At 44.3% G+C, this 17,310-nt stretch overlaps 2 protein-coding genes across 5 annotated transcripts in view; one reads left to right on the plus strand and one right to left on the minus strand.

Moving 5' to 3' along the window:
- EIF2AK1 (eukaryotic translation initiation factor 2 alpha kinase 1) overlaps positions 1–8,704 on the plus strand; it is a gene marked incomplete at both ends in the record, with an annotated part of 33,005 nt that extends 24,301 nt beyond the window's left edge. The window contains 4 exons of the mRNA XM_084251161.1: positions 5,604–5,718; positions 5,949–6,031; positions 7,054–7,287; positions 8,573–8,704. Coding sequence (XP_084107287.1) covers positions 5,604–5,718; positions 5,949–6,031; positions 7,054–7,287; positions 8,573–8,704 — 564 coding nt within the window. The remainder of the gene's footprint in view (positions 1–5,603; positions 5,719–5,948; positions 6,032–7,053; positions 7,288–8,572) is intronic.
- A 1,050-nt stretch (positions 8,705–9,754) lies between these two features.
- On the minus strand, positions 9,755–17,288 carry AIMP2 (aminoacyl tRNA synthetase complex interacting multifunctional protein 2; the record flags this gene model as incomplete). Of its 4 annotated transcripts, none has more annotated exons than XM_084248895.1 (4): positions 9,755–10,143; positions 10,973–11,204; positions 12,831–13,037; positions 17,274–17,288. In XM_084248895.1, 4 exons carry the CDS (start codon positions 17,286–17,288, stop codon positions 9,755–9,757), a joined length of 843 nt encoding a protein of 280 aa, XP_084105021.1. The 4 variants fall into 4 exon arrangements, with proteins under 4 accessions (XP_084105021.1, XP_084105020.1, XP_084105019.1 ...); XM_084248894.1 differs by having other exon boundaries at positions 12,831–13,034; positions 17,154–17,288; XM_084248893.1 differs by having other exon boundaries at positions 17,154–17,288.
- Positions 17,289–17,310: the final 22 nt, after the last annotated feature.

The following is a 17,310-nucleotide window of genomic DNA, read 5'->3' on the forward strand; positions in this document are numbered from 1 at the left end:
AGGAAACAGTAATTTGTATTTCTTTTGTTAATATTTTTTTCAACAGCAGTTATTGCATTCTTTTTTCTAAGATTATTTTTTCTCCACCACCATCCCTTGTATCCCCAATCCCTTCAACTCCCTCCCTCTTAACCTCACAGCCCTCAGGGTGTTTATTGATGGCCACTGGTTTTTCAGTGTTTTATGTTACTGAATTGTCTGCTTTGTAAATGTCCAGTTTTTGTTTTTGTCATTCTGACTGATTTTGCTGCACATAATTCTCTCAAACTCCCTCCATTGTGTTGGTAATAGCTGTATTTCATCATTTCTTGTGGCTGTAAAGTACCCCATGGTGCCTATACACCACATCTTCTTGATCACATCATCCTCCAGTGGACATTTAAGCTGCTGCTGTGTCCTGGTTGTTGTAAATCAAGCTGCTGTGAAAACTGTGGAGTGAATGTTTTTTCTTTTTAAGATTTATTTATTTATGCATACAAGAACTGGGGTACAGGCCAGAGGTGCGGGGAGACAATGAGAGGATTCACCAGAGACAGTAGGGAGCAGAACAGGCACATCTACTGAAATACACTGCTGAGGGGAATTGGGCGAGACAGGAGAGGTCTGCTGGGCCAGAGTTAGCTCCCTGACTGGGATGGAACTCGTGCTGTAGTGGCTGCGGATAGCTTCATAGTGCTGCGACTTAACCCCTTGCGCCACCAGGGAGGCCCCTGGGGTTTTTCTTCTTGTTGATGATTTCATAATCTGAATAGATCCCCCAAGAAAGGGAATGCCAGATTGTATGGTATTTCCATTTTTTGTTTTCAAAAATAAATCCAGATGGATTTCCATAGTACTTGCCCCAGTTCAAATTCCTACCAACAGTGTGATGGGGTTTGATTTTTCCTCCATCCTTTCCAGCACTTGTTGGGAGTCTTTTTAATATGTGCCATACCCAGGGATGTGAGATGGCATCTCATTGTAGTTTTAATCTGTACCTCTTTTGGGCTTCCCTGGTGGCGCAAGGGGTTAAGCACTGTACTATGAAGCAATCCGCAGCCTCTGCAGCACGAGTTCGATCCTGGGCCAGCTAGAGAGAAACCCACATGGCGAAGCAGACCTCTCCTGTCTCGCCTGCTGTTCCCCTTAGCAGTGTATTTCGTTAGTCTGCCTGTTCTGTTCCCCACTCTGTCTCTGGTTGAATCCTCTCATCCCCTGCCCGCCCCCCCTCCCCCCGCATCTCTGGCTCTAGCTCTTGTATGCATAAATAAATAAATCTTAAAAAAAAAAATCTGTACCTCTTTTATTAGAAGTGACAATAAACATTTTTTCATAGGTCTTTTAACCTGGATATACTAACTGGCAAATTGTCTATTCATAACTGCTGCCCATTTATTAATTGGGTAATCTTTATTGTTGGATTATATGAGTTTTTTATATATCTTGGCTATTAATCCCTTACCAGTTAAATATTGTGTAACTATTTCTCCCTATTCAATAGACGTTTATTTAATTCTTATACTTTTTTTTCACGTTATATATAGAAGCTTTTTAATTTGAGGTAATTCCAATTGTTTATTTTTGTTTTTAATTTTCTTTCCATAGGGATTGAGTGCCCAAAATAACTTCATTGTTGACATCAGGGAACATATCGACAATGTTTTCTTTTATGTATCTTATTGTTGTCGGTCTTATATCTAAATCTTTAATTCATTTGGAGTTTATTTTTGTGTGTGGTGTTAGCAAGTAATCTAACTTCATTATTTAATGTGTGGCTTTCCAGTTTTTCCAGCACCATTTATTAAAGAGTCTGTCTTGTCTTCCTTTTGGGGTCATGGATGCTTTGTCATAGATTAGGTGCTAGTGTGTACAGAATTTACTTTCTGGGCTTTCAAGTCTGTCCTATGGATCCATGACTCTGTTTTTGTGCCAAAACCATGTTGTTTTTAATACCTTTGCTTTATAGTGAAGTTTGAGATTAAGTAATGTGAGACCTCCATTTCTCATGTCACGGTTGCATTTGTAATTTGAGGCCTTTGGTAGTTCCATATAAATTTCAATAAGTTTTATTCAGTTTCTTTGAAAAATCTTACGGGTATTTTGTTGGGGGTTGTGTTAAAATTGCTTAAAACCATTTTAGGCATCACAGTCATTTTAATTATATTGATTCTTCCATCCATAAGTGGGATATCATTCCATCTCCTTAGGCCATGAGTCCTATAGTAACATCTTGCAGTCTTGCTGTATATTTATCTCCATTGATTCTGAGGTATTTAATTCTTTTTGAGGCAGTTGTATATCTATTTTTTTAAGAAACTTTATTTTTACTTATTCATTTTTTAAGATTTATGCATATAAGAACTGGGGTACAGGCCAGAAGTGCGGGGGGTGAGAGGATTCACCAGAGACAGAGTGGGGAACAGAACAGGCAGATCAACTGAGAGACACTGCTGAGGGGAGCAGCAGGGGAGTCAGGATAGGTCTGCTGCGCCATGTGGGTCACCTTTATGGCCCGGGTCGAACTCGTGATGCAGAGGCTGTAGATAGCCTCACAGTGCTGTGCTTTACCCCTTGCGTCACCAGGGAGGCCCTTGAGTCAGTTATAAATGGAGTTACTTTCTTAATTTATTTTGCTTCTTGTTCATTGTAATAAAAAGACTGGATTTTTGTATTATGATTTTGTAACCTGTCACTGTACTGTATTCATTTGTTTCTAATAACTTTTTTGATCGAATCTTGAGGATTTTCTATACATAATACTACATCGTCTGTGAATAGTGATAGTTTCTTCTTTTTCCCCACCCCCTCATAATGTTTATTGAGGTGAAGTTGTTTTACATCATTGTATTTGTTTTAGGGGTTATAGGTTGAAAATTCTACACGTTTTCACACACTTTTCATGCCTACCACCAAATCTCCAGTAATCCTCTGCAATGCTCTGCTGGGTCTCCACCCTTCCACCCCACCACCCTCCCTTCTGGTTGCCTCAGTTTTGCAGTCAGATGTCAAGGGTTTGTTATTGGCTTGGTTTGGCTTTGTCTGACCCTTTGTTTTATTTCTCTATATTCCACATATAAGTGAAACCATCTGGTATTTGTCTTTCTCCTTCTGACTTGCTTAGTTTAGCATTATCCTCTCTAATTCCATCCATGTTGTCACAGGTGGCTAAAGCGCATCTCTTTTTTTTTAAGCAGAGTAATACTCCTTTGTGTAATAAATGGACCACATTTTTCTCGTCCATTCCTCTGTGCTTGGACACTTAGGTTGTTTTCATAACCTTGGCTGTTGTAAATAGGGCTGCAGTTAGTGATAGTTCCACTTTTTTTTTCCCAACATGCATGGATTCCTTTTATTTCTTCTATTTGATAGTTCTGGCTGAAACCTCTAGTACTAAGCTAAACAGAAGTGATGACAGTGGACACACTTGACTTGTTCCTGATCTTAAGGGGGAAGTTATTAATGTTTCACTATCGAGTTTTATATTGGCTGTTGGCATGTGATATAGAGCCTTTATTATATTGAGGTAGGTTCCTTCTTTTTCTAGCTATAGTGTTTCTTAGTGCTGTTATTTCTAATTGTAGCTGCTTCATATTTTCCCTACCTTTATTTTGTTGTTTTTATTCCTTTTTTTCCCCCCAGTTCCATAAGCATTGCCAAAACTGTCACCCTGAACTCCGCTGGTATTCTGCTCAGGGTTTGTTTTTTTGTTTTTTTTTTCCTGGCATTTGTAATGTGTTCTGTTTCATTTTTAATTTTTTATGGGTCTTAATAGGGATAGATTTTCATACTGTTGCTTTTGCACCTGTTGAAGTAATATGAGGACTAGAACCAGTGAGGGGCAGTAGGTATAAAGACCAAAGCAGCAATGCACAAAAGGGTCACTCCAGTAAACTCAGGAATTTGAACTTCCTGCTGTGCTGTGGGTACCAGGGCTGTGCTGTGCGGATCCAAGTGATGCCCTCCTCTGGGCCAGCTCCTTGGTCTTAGTATCTCATATTCTTATGTCCACTGTACATTATTTTTAAGCACTATATGCAGAGCTGGGTATGGACTGCAATTGATATGAGGTCAGGGATTTGTTCTCTTTTCTTTTCCATCACAAGAATCTTATTCTGGGGTGTTTGCTCCTATTGTTTGTAGGTATTTGAGCTCTAGTTTGTTCAAGCATTTCTTTGTTTAGGGTTTAGCCCTGGGGTGCAGGGTGGCAGGTGTTTTGAAATTCTCAGCCTGGGCTTTGAGTAACTTCTTCTGTAAGGAAATCCAGGTGTTCTGACCTGATTGAGACTATAGCTATTCTATATTAAGAACCTTAGGCTCAAGTCGGTAGTCCCTGCTCTCTGCCCTCACCTCTGCTGCTCTCCATTAATGCACCCGGCATCCTGGGTGCCTGCTCAGTCATCCCCTAAACCAGTCAACTCTGGTTCTCAGGAGCCCTGATGTTCTGTGCCTGAGTAGGTAGCTGTTGGGTCTCTGTACTGCACCTATTCTTTCCTCTTTTGGGTTGAACTGCACCATTATCACTGTAAACAGAATTCACTTAGTTTTTCCTACCCCTTTCTGCTGGACTGATGCTCCTAGTGTGCTGTGGATGTCTATCCCTTAGAAGATTTTGGGCTGTTTTACAGAGGTTCAGTTGTGAATATCTGGAGGAGGTAAGCTCAGCGTCTTCACTCTGCCATCTTCTGGCCAAATCTCGACAGTAATTTTTAAAAGATTCTCGGTGATTTTGATGTTTCAGTGTTGAGAACTTGTGTATGGAGCAGGCTTTACATTCCTGGTTCTCAAACTTGGAATGACATGGGGACTTTTAAATAATATTGATACCTGTGTTCACCCTTAGGAATTCTGGTTTCATTGGTCTGGGAGACAGGTTGGCATGGGTTTTTTTGTTGTGTTTTTTTTTTTTTTTAAGATTTATTTATTTATGCATACAAGAGCTGGGGTACAACCCAGAGGTGCAGGGGGTGAGAAGATTCACCAGAGACAGAGTAGGGAACAGAACAGCCAGACTGACCAAAATATATTGCTGAGGGGAGCAGCAGGTGAATCAGGAGAGGTCTTCTGTGCCATGTGGGCTGCTCCCTGGCCAGCTGGGGATCGAACTTGTGCTACAGAGGCTGCGGAGAGGTTCATAGGTTGCGTTTTATTTATTTATTTATTTTTTATGGAGGCATGTTTTTTATTTATTTGTTTGTTTGTTTGTTTGTTTTGTTTATACATGCACTGGGTACAGTCAGAAGCGCGAGAGGGTGAGAGAATTCACCAGAGCCAGAGCGGGGAGCAGAGCAGGCAGAAGGACCGAAGTACACTGCTGAGGGGAGCAGCGGGCGGCAGGAGAGGTCTGCGCGCCATGTGGGACCCTCCTCCGGTGGCCGGGGAGCAGCCGGGGATCGAACCGGCGCCGCAGAGGCCGCGGGCAGCTTCGCAACCCAGCGCTCAACCGCTGCGCCACCGGGGAGGCCCCATAGGTTGCGTTTTAATCCCCTGCGCCACCAGCGAGGCCCTAGTTTTTAATTTTTGAAGGGGCTACTCACTTACTTTTGAGTTGAAAACTCCTGCTATCCACATATTTTACTGTTTGCTTTAAGAATATCATGGAATTGACTTGTTCTTCTTGTTAACAGCCTAGAAATATTTTTCTTCATGGCCCTGATCAGCAAGTGAAAATAGGAGACTTTGGTCTGGCCTGCACAGACATCATCCAGAAGAACACAGACTGGACCAGCAGAAATGGGAAGAGTAAGTTTTATTTGGTGGGTGGGTGTTTTTGTTTATTGCATTAAAAAGACACCATTGAACATGTCAGTATTTAAAGAGAACCTTAAAGATTCAGTATATCGTAAAGGTAACAGAGACAGAAAGCAGCTCCCGTCCTCCTGGGAGTGGCAGTACCCTGCTCAGATTTGGAGTTCTTTGTTGTTGACAGTGTGAATGCTGCAGTGCTTACTATTTTGATTTTTTAACACTAGGGACAGCAGTACACACTTCCAGAGTGGGCACTTGTCTGTACGCTTCACCTGAACAGTTGGAAGGATCCGAGTATGATGCCAAGGTAGTGTTTCTTACCGTCTGACTGGACTTCACTCTGCGGTTTTAAGTAACAAAAAGTGTATAATAAATGCAGTGGCTGTTCCAATGTAGAGGTGTTTTCGGAGAACAGTTCTGTATGTTATCTATACATCAGACTGACAATTAGCAAAGCCTCACTTTTAGACAGAATCTGATTGCATTGCTGTATCTAAACCCCTGGGTGTCACAATTGTTTTTGAAATGAGCTTTACCTTAAAATGTCTCTGTGTACCTCAGGATGGTAGAAGTCAGAGAAACCTATTTCAGCCTCTCATCCTTCAGTTTTCAAGTGTAGGTAATAAGTATTACGGGATAGGGTGACGTTTGCCTCCCTCTGAAGTGGAATGAATGGAGTGGAGAAGTTTTAATCTACAGTCTCTGAAGGAATGTCAAAAGTAAATCCTTTTTTCAAAATAACAGCCTAGTAAATTTTTATCTTTTGACAAATCATTCAGGCTTTTTATGATTTAGAAAAGAACTTCCAGAGAAAATCATTGCAGCCCCTAAAATCCTATCTAGTAAAGGTCCTCCCCAAAAAACTATTTTGAGCAAAAGCAACAGATTGTATGCAGTTTGTTAAACTTTCCACTGAGAGCATTCTTGGTAGAAGTGAAAGTAGAGTAGGCACCAGGGGCTCCCTTGTGGCCCCATGTAGCTGGCATCTGTGTGTGAACTCACATTTCCCAGACTGCCTGGTCAGGGAGGAGCAGTGACTGCTGTGGGTGGTGGAGGGCTATCCCTGCCCATTTACGTGGCCACCAGTCCTTTCCAATGGATGCCAGTTTTTATATTAGAGAGATGGGATTGTAACATTCAGGTCTCCTCCCGCTCAGGATGTGGGTCTAGCAACAGACTCTGGTCTCTGAGGGATGAGCCAGCCTGCTGTGATCCCCCATCCCCCTTTGTAGAGACTGGACATCGTCCTTCCTTGTTGGAGTGCACTGAATGGGAATGTTATTTTGAATTTCACTACTAAAGTACTTCCCTCCAACCCCCTTTTTCCAGTCAGATATGTATAGCTTGGGTGTGATCCTGCTAGAGCTCTTTCAGCCATTTGGAACTGAAATGGAGCGAGCACAAGTTTTAACAGGCTTAAGAACTGGCCAGATACCTGAATCCCTCAGCAAAAGGTGTCCCGTCCAAGCCAAGTACATCCAGCAGTTAACTGGAAAGAACTCATCCCAGAGACCGTCTGCTGTTCAGCTGCTGCAAAGCGAACTTTTCAAAAAATCTGGAAATGTATGTATATATTTTTCAATGATGGGGAGGATGTGAAACTTGATACAGTTTATTTAATTCCGATTCTGTGAAGAACATTTGAACTTAGAATAATTTGGAAACAAAATACTTAAATCCATTCTGAGTCCTAGTATAGCATACTTATTCTCATAATCCACGTGAGCAAGAATATACCATTACCAACTGCTCCAAACATTGTAATTATGAACTTCAGTTTCTAGCCTCATCTTGCTGAGTCAAAAGGTTTTATTTTTCCTTTGCAACTATGGTATATACTTTTTATAAATGATTACAATAAACCTATTTGAAGGGCCTCCCTGGTGGCACAGGGGGTTAAGATACAACCTATGAAGCTATTTATAGCCACTGCAGCATGAGTTCAATCCCTGGCCGGCCAGGGAGCATCCTACATGGTGCAGCAGACCTCTCCTGACTCACTCCCCTCAGCAGTGTATTTCGGTCAGTGTGCCTATTCTATTCCCCACTCTGTCTCTGGTCAGTCCTCTCACCACCATGCACCTGTGGCCTGTACCCTAGTTCTTGTGTATATGAATAAATCAATCTTTGGGAAAAAAATAAAAATGTTTGTCAAAACTGTAACAGATATGGAAATGGAAGAAATTTAAAAACTAGTATTTTAGTGCATTGTAATTGAGAATTTGAGTAGCTTGAACAGTGCCTACCTTCATCTCATTGTATAACTCAGTTTGGAGCGATCATCTTTTCTGCCTTGGTGAATTGTTATACTTCTTTCTATGTTCGATCAGTTCTACATTTTATCCTTTGTATTTAGATGCTCTGAACTATCTGAATTCTTTTATCGAGTTTTTTGCTAGTCTCACTTTATTTCCCTCATTTCCTTTGATAAGTCACCTTCATTTAGCCGATTGTGCATTCCCATAGCTGTTTCTTTTGGAGCACCATTTGTTTGATTTTGAAGTCCATTACTTGCATTTTTGTTGGCTTTTATTATCCATTTTTAAATGAATGATGTGGATTTATCACTAGAAGACAGTGATGTAACACAACTATACACAGTACCTGTGTGTGAACTCAGAGCTGTGTTAGTGACAACACTGAGACTTTGAAAGATGTAACTGGCCCCTGATCATGATCTGCATGATCAGTGGAATGCAGCACTAATGAAACTAGTTACTGTATGTGGTAACTTACACTTGAACCGGGGTTAACTGCATTCTATGCATATTGGACTCATGCAAAGTGAGGCATCCCTGTATGTTTGAAAGAGAAGCCATTTTAATGGAGTTTAAAATTTTCTTTACAGGTTAATCTCAGTCTACAGATGAAGATACTCGAGCAAGAAAAAGAAATCCAAGAACTAAAGAAGCAGCTAAGCCTTCTTTCTCAAAATAAAGGGGTTAAGGATGACATGAAAGATGGTGGTGTGCCTGGCTAGCCTTAATTAGGCTATTAAACATAAAAGTGGACTTAAACTATCTAACTGAATCAACTGGAATGTAAATTCTCAATATTTATTAGGATATAAATGATATGATACTTAATTCATTTAGTAATAAACGTGTACAAGCAGCCTTATTAAATTGAAGTTGTAAAAGTACTCCTCAACTACTTCCTTAGTAGTCCTTTGTAATGACCTAGCATTTTGAAGTTAAGACTGCTCTAAACGAAACCTGTTGTGCCCTTCCCTCCCTTCTGCTGTCCCGTAAGCTGAGTCCTGGATTTCTTGCTTTAGTATCACTGTCCATCCAGCCTCCGGAACTACATATTTAGACATTGGCCTCAATTCTTTCTCCTTTGATTTCTGCTGACCACCAAGTCCTCCTCTAGAAGGTTCTGCTGAATCTGAGTACTCACCCCACCCATCACTGCCCAAGCCCAGGCCTGCGTACTAGCTAGAGTCTTCCAGTTTTGATAGCTGCCAATCTTCCTAACCTTTCACACCACTGCCAAAGACCCAGAAAGACACCTAGCAGTTCACTCCCTGGCTCAAAAGCGTCTGCTGGTTCTCATCTGCCTTGAAGACAGTTTAACTTCCTTGCACTGTATACACACACACATTCCAACTTACTCCTATTCTCATCACCTTCAACTTGGCATCACTTCCAAAGCCATGTCCTTCCAAAGCCTTCTACTTCTTGGCCCCAAATGATCTCAAAACAGCTTTAAGATCAGCGTTCCTGGCTGTCCTCACTGCCCCCACACTATGCTCTCCTATTTGTAGTACCCGACTCCCCGCCAGTCCCTATTCCTCAAAGGCGGGGAGGAGATATACTCATCTGGGTATGCCGAAGTGCCTGCCACGTACTGACAGCTGTCACGGTACATGATATTCCATTTCAAATGAAACAACCACAAGTGATGTGCTGCTTTTATTGATATTTGACAATTGGCCTAAATAAAGACTGATTTTATTACAAGTCCCAATACCAACAAGAGCTACAAAACAGCACCATTCTTTAAATCCTTTAGAATCAGGTATTGCAATTCACTTAAGCAGCTTGAGGGCAGTGTTAAAAGGAGCCAGGTTTTCGCAGGCCCTCATCCACTTCTGCACGTTGGCCGGCACCGCCACACTGCCCCCTCCCGTCTGCTGGAGCACAGACCACAGCACGACATCGGCCACGGTGAGTTCGTTCCCCACGAGCCAGGGGCTTTTCCCCAGAGCAGAGTTCATGGAGCGGAACACCGCGGCTTTTTCTTTACTGCTTCCCTCTTTCAACTGAAAAACTGCAATATCAACCCAGCTATCTATGAGGGTCAAGTTTACAGCATTATGCTTCTGGCCAAACAGAGAGAACAGAAACCGTGCGATGTTCCCTTCTCCTTCAATGGGGCACATCGTTTGGACGCTGAACTTCATTTGCGTCTTTGGCACTGAAAGGAAAGACACCGCGGAAAGTCAGCAAGGGCAGCACCTGGGCAGTGTGCACACGAGGTGGAGGGGAGGGGACCACTAGTCAGCATGATCTGGCGGTAATGGGGAGGGTATCTTGAAAATCTTATTTGCAGTCTGTCTCCAAAAGGCTTACTATTTAAGAAAGTTTGCAGGTTTAACACAGTATAACCACATGTTAAAAAAGGTAACCATTTCTGGTATTTGATTATGCCAATTTCCAAGCTAAAATGGACCTCAACCATCTAATGCAACCCCTGTGCCTAAGGATTTGGTGGATGAGGACTGGAAACCAGGAGCCTGGCGCCCAGGCCAGGGAACTAGTTCAGTCTCACTGCTCCTTTGTTAATGTGCAGCTTAGAGCGCAGGGGGCATTCCCAGGGGACTGACTCACTGCCCTCCGTATAAACGTTAACTGGGAGAGCATGCAGCAGTGTGACCTTGGTACCCTGCCATTCTCTTCTGGCCATTTGCAAAGATACTGTCAATGTCCCTGTAGTGACAGGCTTTGGAATCTGAGGGCCAGATGGCTGTGACAGCATTACTCCCCTGCTCTGGCTGTTAGAGGACCTTCCATTAAAGCTGGGCCCTCGATTAGAGACCCTAAACTTCCAGAGAAGGAGGGTATCAGGGTCTGTGCTCTACTTCTAGAACTACCCCACAAGCTGTCTAGCCTTTTGATAATTTAACCCAGCAGCAAAAAGCTGAGAGACTGTACAGCTGTAGGACATCACATCCTTGCCCCCTTGCTGCTGCTTATTAAGTCACAGTGCATGTTTCATGTCGCCTAACCCACCCCTCTCCACTTACCATTCTTCCAGATTAGAGTGAAACCCAACTGATATTCATGGCGTGACTGTTTTTTAGTCTGCTCCCCAAAGCACTTGAGAAGGTTTTCTGGCACGCTCTTGACAGCTGAATGCGTGTGGACGGTGGACAGGACCCTATAGTGGTCACAGAGTAGCCGGTGCAGCACGAGCAGGGAGAGGGGAGGGGAGGCAGGGTTTGCGTTGATCACTATGTCTCTCAGGGCCCCATTATCCTGGGGGAGAAAACCCAGACAGAGCAAGTAAGAACTGCAGCAGGTGCTATTCTTAGACCTAACCATGGTGACTGAACCAAATCTTCAACTCCCATGAAGAGGGTTCCATAATCCTGCCTCACAGCTGAGGGACTGAGTGTCAGGAGGTAACTTAGCCAAGGTCACAGCTCTGGAAGAAGCGGAGCTGGGATAGGAGCAAACTCCAGTCACAGCACTGCTGGCTCCCCACGAAGCCAAAGTGAACTTACAGTCAAATCAGTAAAACATACTGGGAATGACACTTCTTTTGTCCCTAAATTAGAAAAATCACACATGCAACTACTCCACTTACTAAATCTTTCTAACACCTGATCTGACAGGATATAGTTTCTACATCTATTTGTGGTGTCGTTATGTGTCAAGAGCCCTATAAAATAGCACTGGATATGGGAGGTGGGGAAGTTCTAAATAAACGCACTAGAACCTACTTTTAGGCACAAGTTTTCTAATTTCTGTACATTCCCTCCTAACAACAAATGAATTCATAAAATAACATGAAGGCCAAGTTCCTTGGCTTTCTGTATACAGCCTGGCACGATCTGGCCTCTGGTCTTGCCACTCCCAACTGGTGCCTTTCTCTGAGCTACAGTGAATGCTCCGCAACTCTTAGAACTATCCTGTTACAGATGTGCCTTCTGCAGGATCAAAATTCCTTTTAAGCACCATGTGTTGGGGAAGACTTCCCGGTGCCCTGGGACAGTGCTGGCATAGTTGTGTGTGCTCAGACTGGGCCACAGTCAGATGGGCTCCGGGGGCTGGCTGGGCCTCACTGAGTCCTCTGTGTGTGAACATGACCTGGATGATGAAGGAATCCATGAGAGTGAGGAACTGAAAACTGGGTTCACGGCAAGATATTGCAGCACTGCCTCCACATTTTAGGTCTTCATTTGCACCTTTGGTACTACTGCTGTCACCTAATTCTAGAAGAGGGGTGTAAGCAGAGGTTTCTGGGACAAACCCCTTAGGAGCCACAAACACCACTCTGGAATAAGACGTTCTTCCTTTGCATACCAGGTTGTCCTCTAAAGTTGAAGCCTGTAGACCCATCATTATAGGCAGGGAACTTGATGTTAATGCAGCAAACAATTCTAAGTAAAAATACATTGGAAAATGAGGCTGTGATGGGCTCTTAGCAATATACTGCAAAGGAAGTGGTGGGACTTTTGTGCCTGGGCAGACAAAAATCTGAAATTCAGGCGACCCTCGGAATAAGGATTGACTCCTAACCTTGGCAAAGGACCAAGCAAGAACTATCAGACTGTTTCTTCAGGTCTTGGAGGTCGCTGGTCGCATAGTGCCAGGAATGGCAGGAAACCCTATCTCTTGACTTTTCTGCTTCCCCCAACCCCCATACGCTTCTGCACTGGGTCTGAGAGAGCAAAAAGTGGCTGTAGAGCTTGCACTGGTTTCACTCATAGCTCACAAGTCTGTTTTGGGCAAAGATTAAAGCATTCAGAGGAGAAAAAACATACTCTTTGCGCCACTTTTGAAAACTAGAAGGTCAAGGCTCTAATCACACTAGCACAATTTGCTGGCACTAAAACAACACAGCACTCTGACATTCTTTAGCTTTCCAAGTGAACTTACCTTTCCGAGCACTGAATTTAAGTCCAGCGCATTGGCTGATAATGCAGTGGGCTCATCAGCCTGGATTATGTGGGTTACATCCAGGTCCGCATCTGGTGTCTGAATCATCTTGGAGAGACCGTCAACAGCAGCTTTCAATTCATATAGACGTTTTAAAATGTCATCTTGGCGGGACTCAAGAGCTTCGAGAGATGTGTTAGACTCTTCCTAAACCAACCAGCATCAAAACATTTTAAAATTTGATCAGTTGTCTAAAACTTAAATCCACAAATTCATCAAACCTCCCACCTTTTAAAATGTTAAAACGAAGTAGGAGAATCATCATATTCTTCCCCAGTCCAAGAGGCCCTGCAAATGGGTCCACAAATGCTTTCAAGCAAAAAAATGGTGTGGCTTTTAACCATTCTGAAACTGTGAGACTCATATTTTAGGTATTTTAGTCTAAGACAAGGATAGGACATAAGCATAAATTGTTTTTGCATAAATAAATATAAAAATTTGGCAATAACAATGTACCTCAATGATTTCTATAGGAACGGGGAAAGGGAGCACACATAGGTCAAAAAAATTGTCCTGCGCCCTGGAAATCTATTCATGGGGTTGAACGACAAACCATTTTCTAGGCAGTACTGGCACTCTTGTATCTTAGAATCTTCTAGAATTTTTCCACTGTTGAAATGTGAAATCTCATAAATATGCAATGTTTACACCTTTCATTCACTGAGTCTGCACTGTTTTTGCATGCTGACCAGTACACAGCAAACAGATGTATAATATTTGCTGAGGAATAAATCTAATCTGTTCAGATTTACTTGAAAAAAAAAGGCAACAAGAAACTTCCCAGTACAATCATGTTGTACAACCTATTTCCAGGCTCATGAACTCTTACACTAGATAATCCATTTTAAGTCCAGAAAATAAAGACTACCTCAAACATAAGGAAAAGGCTTCTAACTAGACAGCACAGTCAACATGGCAGCAACCGTGAGTTTATTTCTTTTTTTTTTTTTAAATTATTTATTTATTTGTTTGTTTATTCATACAAGCACTGGGTACAGTCAGAAGCGCGCGGGAGGGTGAGAGAATTCACCAGAGCCAGAGCGGGGAGCAGAGCAGGCAGAAGGACGGAAGTACACTGCTGAGGGGAGCAGCGGGCGGCAAGAGAGGTTTGTGAGCCATGTGGGACCCTCCTTCGGTGGCCAGGGAGCAGCCAGGGATCGAACCAGCACTGCAGAGGCTGCGGGCAGCTTCGCAACCCAGCGCTCAACCGCTACGCCGCCGGGGAGGCCCCGTGAGTTTATTTCAAATATGCACTCAGACGCAAGGTGAACAGCAGAGCCCCCGCTCATTTCGCGTGCTGGTAAGTTAAATGTTCTTGGGAACATGTCTCCTCCCCTAGTCACTCAACACAGCCTTTTCACGTAGATCCAGTTCATCAGCAGATGTTATCCATTTTCTGGAATCCCCGGGCTTCTCTAAGCATGTCTCCATTGTTACTGCGCAAGTCCAAGACATCCCCCCCCACCCTTTTTAAAAAAGATTTATTTATTTATTTATACAAGCACTGGGTACAGTCAGAAGCGCAGGAGGGTGAGAGAATTCACTAGAGTCAGAGCAGGGAGCAGAACAGGCAGACGGATGAAGTACACTGCTGAGGGGAGCAGAGGGTGGCAGGAGAGTTCTGGGCGCCATGTGGGACCCTTGCCCAGCGGCCGGGGATCGAACTGGCACTGCAGAGGCTGCAGCAGCTTCCCAACCCAGCGCTCAACCGCTGTGCCACTGGGGAGACCCCCAAGACATCCTTTTTCACCTGGCCTACTGCCTCTGGGCCCGTGGTGCCCTTTTTCATCTACTTTCAATCCATCCCTAAGATGGCAGCTAAGGGGATGGAAAAACCCCAAAAAACCCCGCGGATCCTGTCATTTCCTTTCTTTTGTTAATGTAGGCTCGTAGGACAAAAAGCAAAGCCTTGTGTAGCTTACTACATACCTTGTGTGCTGTGTCCCCGCTGGCTCCTCACACAACACTCTCCCCCTTGCACTGTCCTCTGGGTTCTTTCGACACCCTCAGCCCCACCTGCCACAGCACTTCCACTCCTGTTCCCTCTTGCCTCTCCCCTGGCTAACTCCTTCCTATCTGCCCCTGAGCTAATCACCACCTTCTCACCTCTCCTTACTTGCTGCTCTTGTTTAAGATCAAACAATAAAGATATGTAAGATGAGTGACTTCTGGGTGGAACAAAGGAGAACAAAGAGTTCATCAAGCCAATTAAGTCATTAGGTACTAACTGGAAATAAGTGTGAATGCATGATGTGTGACAGGGTGAGCTGTCCTGTGGAACAGCCTCATCTTAGTCAGTGACAGCCCTCCCAAGTGACACTTCCAATCTTGTAACCAGCCTGTATTTGTGCACTGTCAGTGCACCATCTTTCATTTCTTAAAAAAAATCCCAACCAGGGGCAAAGAAATACCTAATGAATTATTTCTTTAAAATTTTTACTTGAAATACTTCTCGCTTACATTGTTGGTAGTGGTGTGGAAGGACAGCATCTCCCCCTTCAGGTGTAGTCACTGTAGTGCTCCTGCCACCAAAGCACCAGAGTCCACCACCAGTCCTCTAATGGAGCTGAGACACATCAACACACACTGGAGAATATCTGAAATGAAGGCTGCCCAGATAATGTGGTCTGTCTGTGATTAGGTGCCCCAAGCACACACAGCTTGACAGACACCCTGTTGGCCTGAGTAATGTGCAAATGCTCTAGATCTGCCATACCTACCACCAGTACCTGCTGCTGTTTTCCTTGTGAGCAAGGAAATATGACTTGGCATATTGTATTTACCCATTTGCTGTATGTTAACATGTATTTAGAAGCAGCAGTTCATTCTTCCTGTTGCTTTAATTTATCCTGGAAATGCTTTATTTCTAGTATCTGTTTATCCATATCAGAGTGGTCTATCATTTGCTAAAGTGAAACTGTGTGTCTTCTCAGTCAAAAGTGTACAGTTAAAGACTGAAGGTAGGCTAGGCAGTGGGAAAGAAAGGGAGGGAGGGAAGGAAAGAAGGAAGAAAGATAGGTTGGAAAGAAAGAAAAGAAAGGCAAGCAGGCAGGATGGACTTGGTCTCAAATGAGATGTGTCCTGCGTTTCTTTTCAGTTCCACGGAACTGTCCAGTTGAGGGGTACTGGACCAGGCTGCCACTTTTGCCTTACCTCTGCAGAGAGACAATGGTCATTTAAACAGACCTAACCATCTCTTTTCCAAAGGCAGAAAGTTATTAAGGCAAAGTGAAGGGTCATAAGCAATGTGAAAAAAACCCACAGAAGTGACCTATTCACCCGTCTTCAGTCAGAATAAAGAGATGTCTCCCTTGGTACCTAAGCTGTGTATTTGTAACCAAAAAAGTGAAAGGCATGAGCAGGTATAAAGGCATAAAGCAACACAAATGACCAAAAAATATGAAAGGTGTGGCTGATCGGGAAGTCTGGGGAATCTGAGCTAGAACCCCATGAGGGTTCCATTGTACACCCACCAGCTCTGGGGAGGGTACGGGCACCAGGCTTTCTTACACACTGCAAGGTGAGAGCAAACCGGCAAAACCACTTTGGCAAGCAACTTCTCTAGTGCATTTTACAGACAGACCTGCCCGCTGAGCAATTACATTCCTTTGTACATATGCTGTGCCTGGGGGCTGAGTCCTAGCAGCTGCTGGGCACCGCACCACCCGCGAGGGGCAGTCAGCAGACTGGGGAGAAGACCGTACTTTGTTGCCACGACACTAAGCGATCCCCTAAATCATGTCTATGAGCAGCAGCAGCAGCAGCCGGACACAAGGACACGAACCGCACGATCCATTTACAAGACTGCGCCGTGGGGACACCTAATGAGGTGGGAAGATGAAGCAGGACAGAATCACCACGCAAGCCGGGACCACTGGAGGGGGCAGCAGTTAGGTGCGGTGTTGACAACCTGTGTTAACCAGGGTGACGGCAACACTAGGGTTCGCCTTATAATTCCTCAAAATAAGCATTTTTGTAATACAAGTTTAATCATAAGCAAAAAAAAAGGAGAGGGTATATACAAAACGGACAGAATTTTTAATAGGCAAAAGTTAGGGTCACTCGGAGTCTGGGGGCTCGGGAGGCGGGGCGGGGGGGGGGACCTTGGCCCCGGCCGCCCCGCCGCGGCACCCACGCTCTGGACAGGCTGGCAGGCGCCTGCGCGCTGCGCGGGGACGGGGGAGGGGGGGTGGGGGGCGCGCGGGCGGAGCCCCGGCGCATGCGCAGGAGGTGTGGGGGTGGGGCGGGGCGGCGCGGTCCTACCTGCACGTGGCCCACGACGGGAGTCGCGCTGCCGGTCTTTCCGTGTACGTTGGGGAGCCGGTACATGCAGGTGGGAAGCTCCACACGGAGAGAGGCGCCGCCCTCATGGTAGGGCTTTACCTGGTACATAGGCATCACGGGAGCCGAAGGAGGAAGG

The sequence above is a fragment of the Talpa europaea genome (assembly GCF_964194135.1).
Source record: "Talpa europaea genome assembly, chromosome: 12".
NCBI classification, from domain to species: Eukaryota; Metazoa; Chordata; class Mammalia; order Eulipotyphla; family Talpidae; genus Talpa; species Talpa europaea.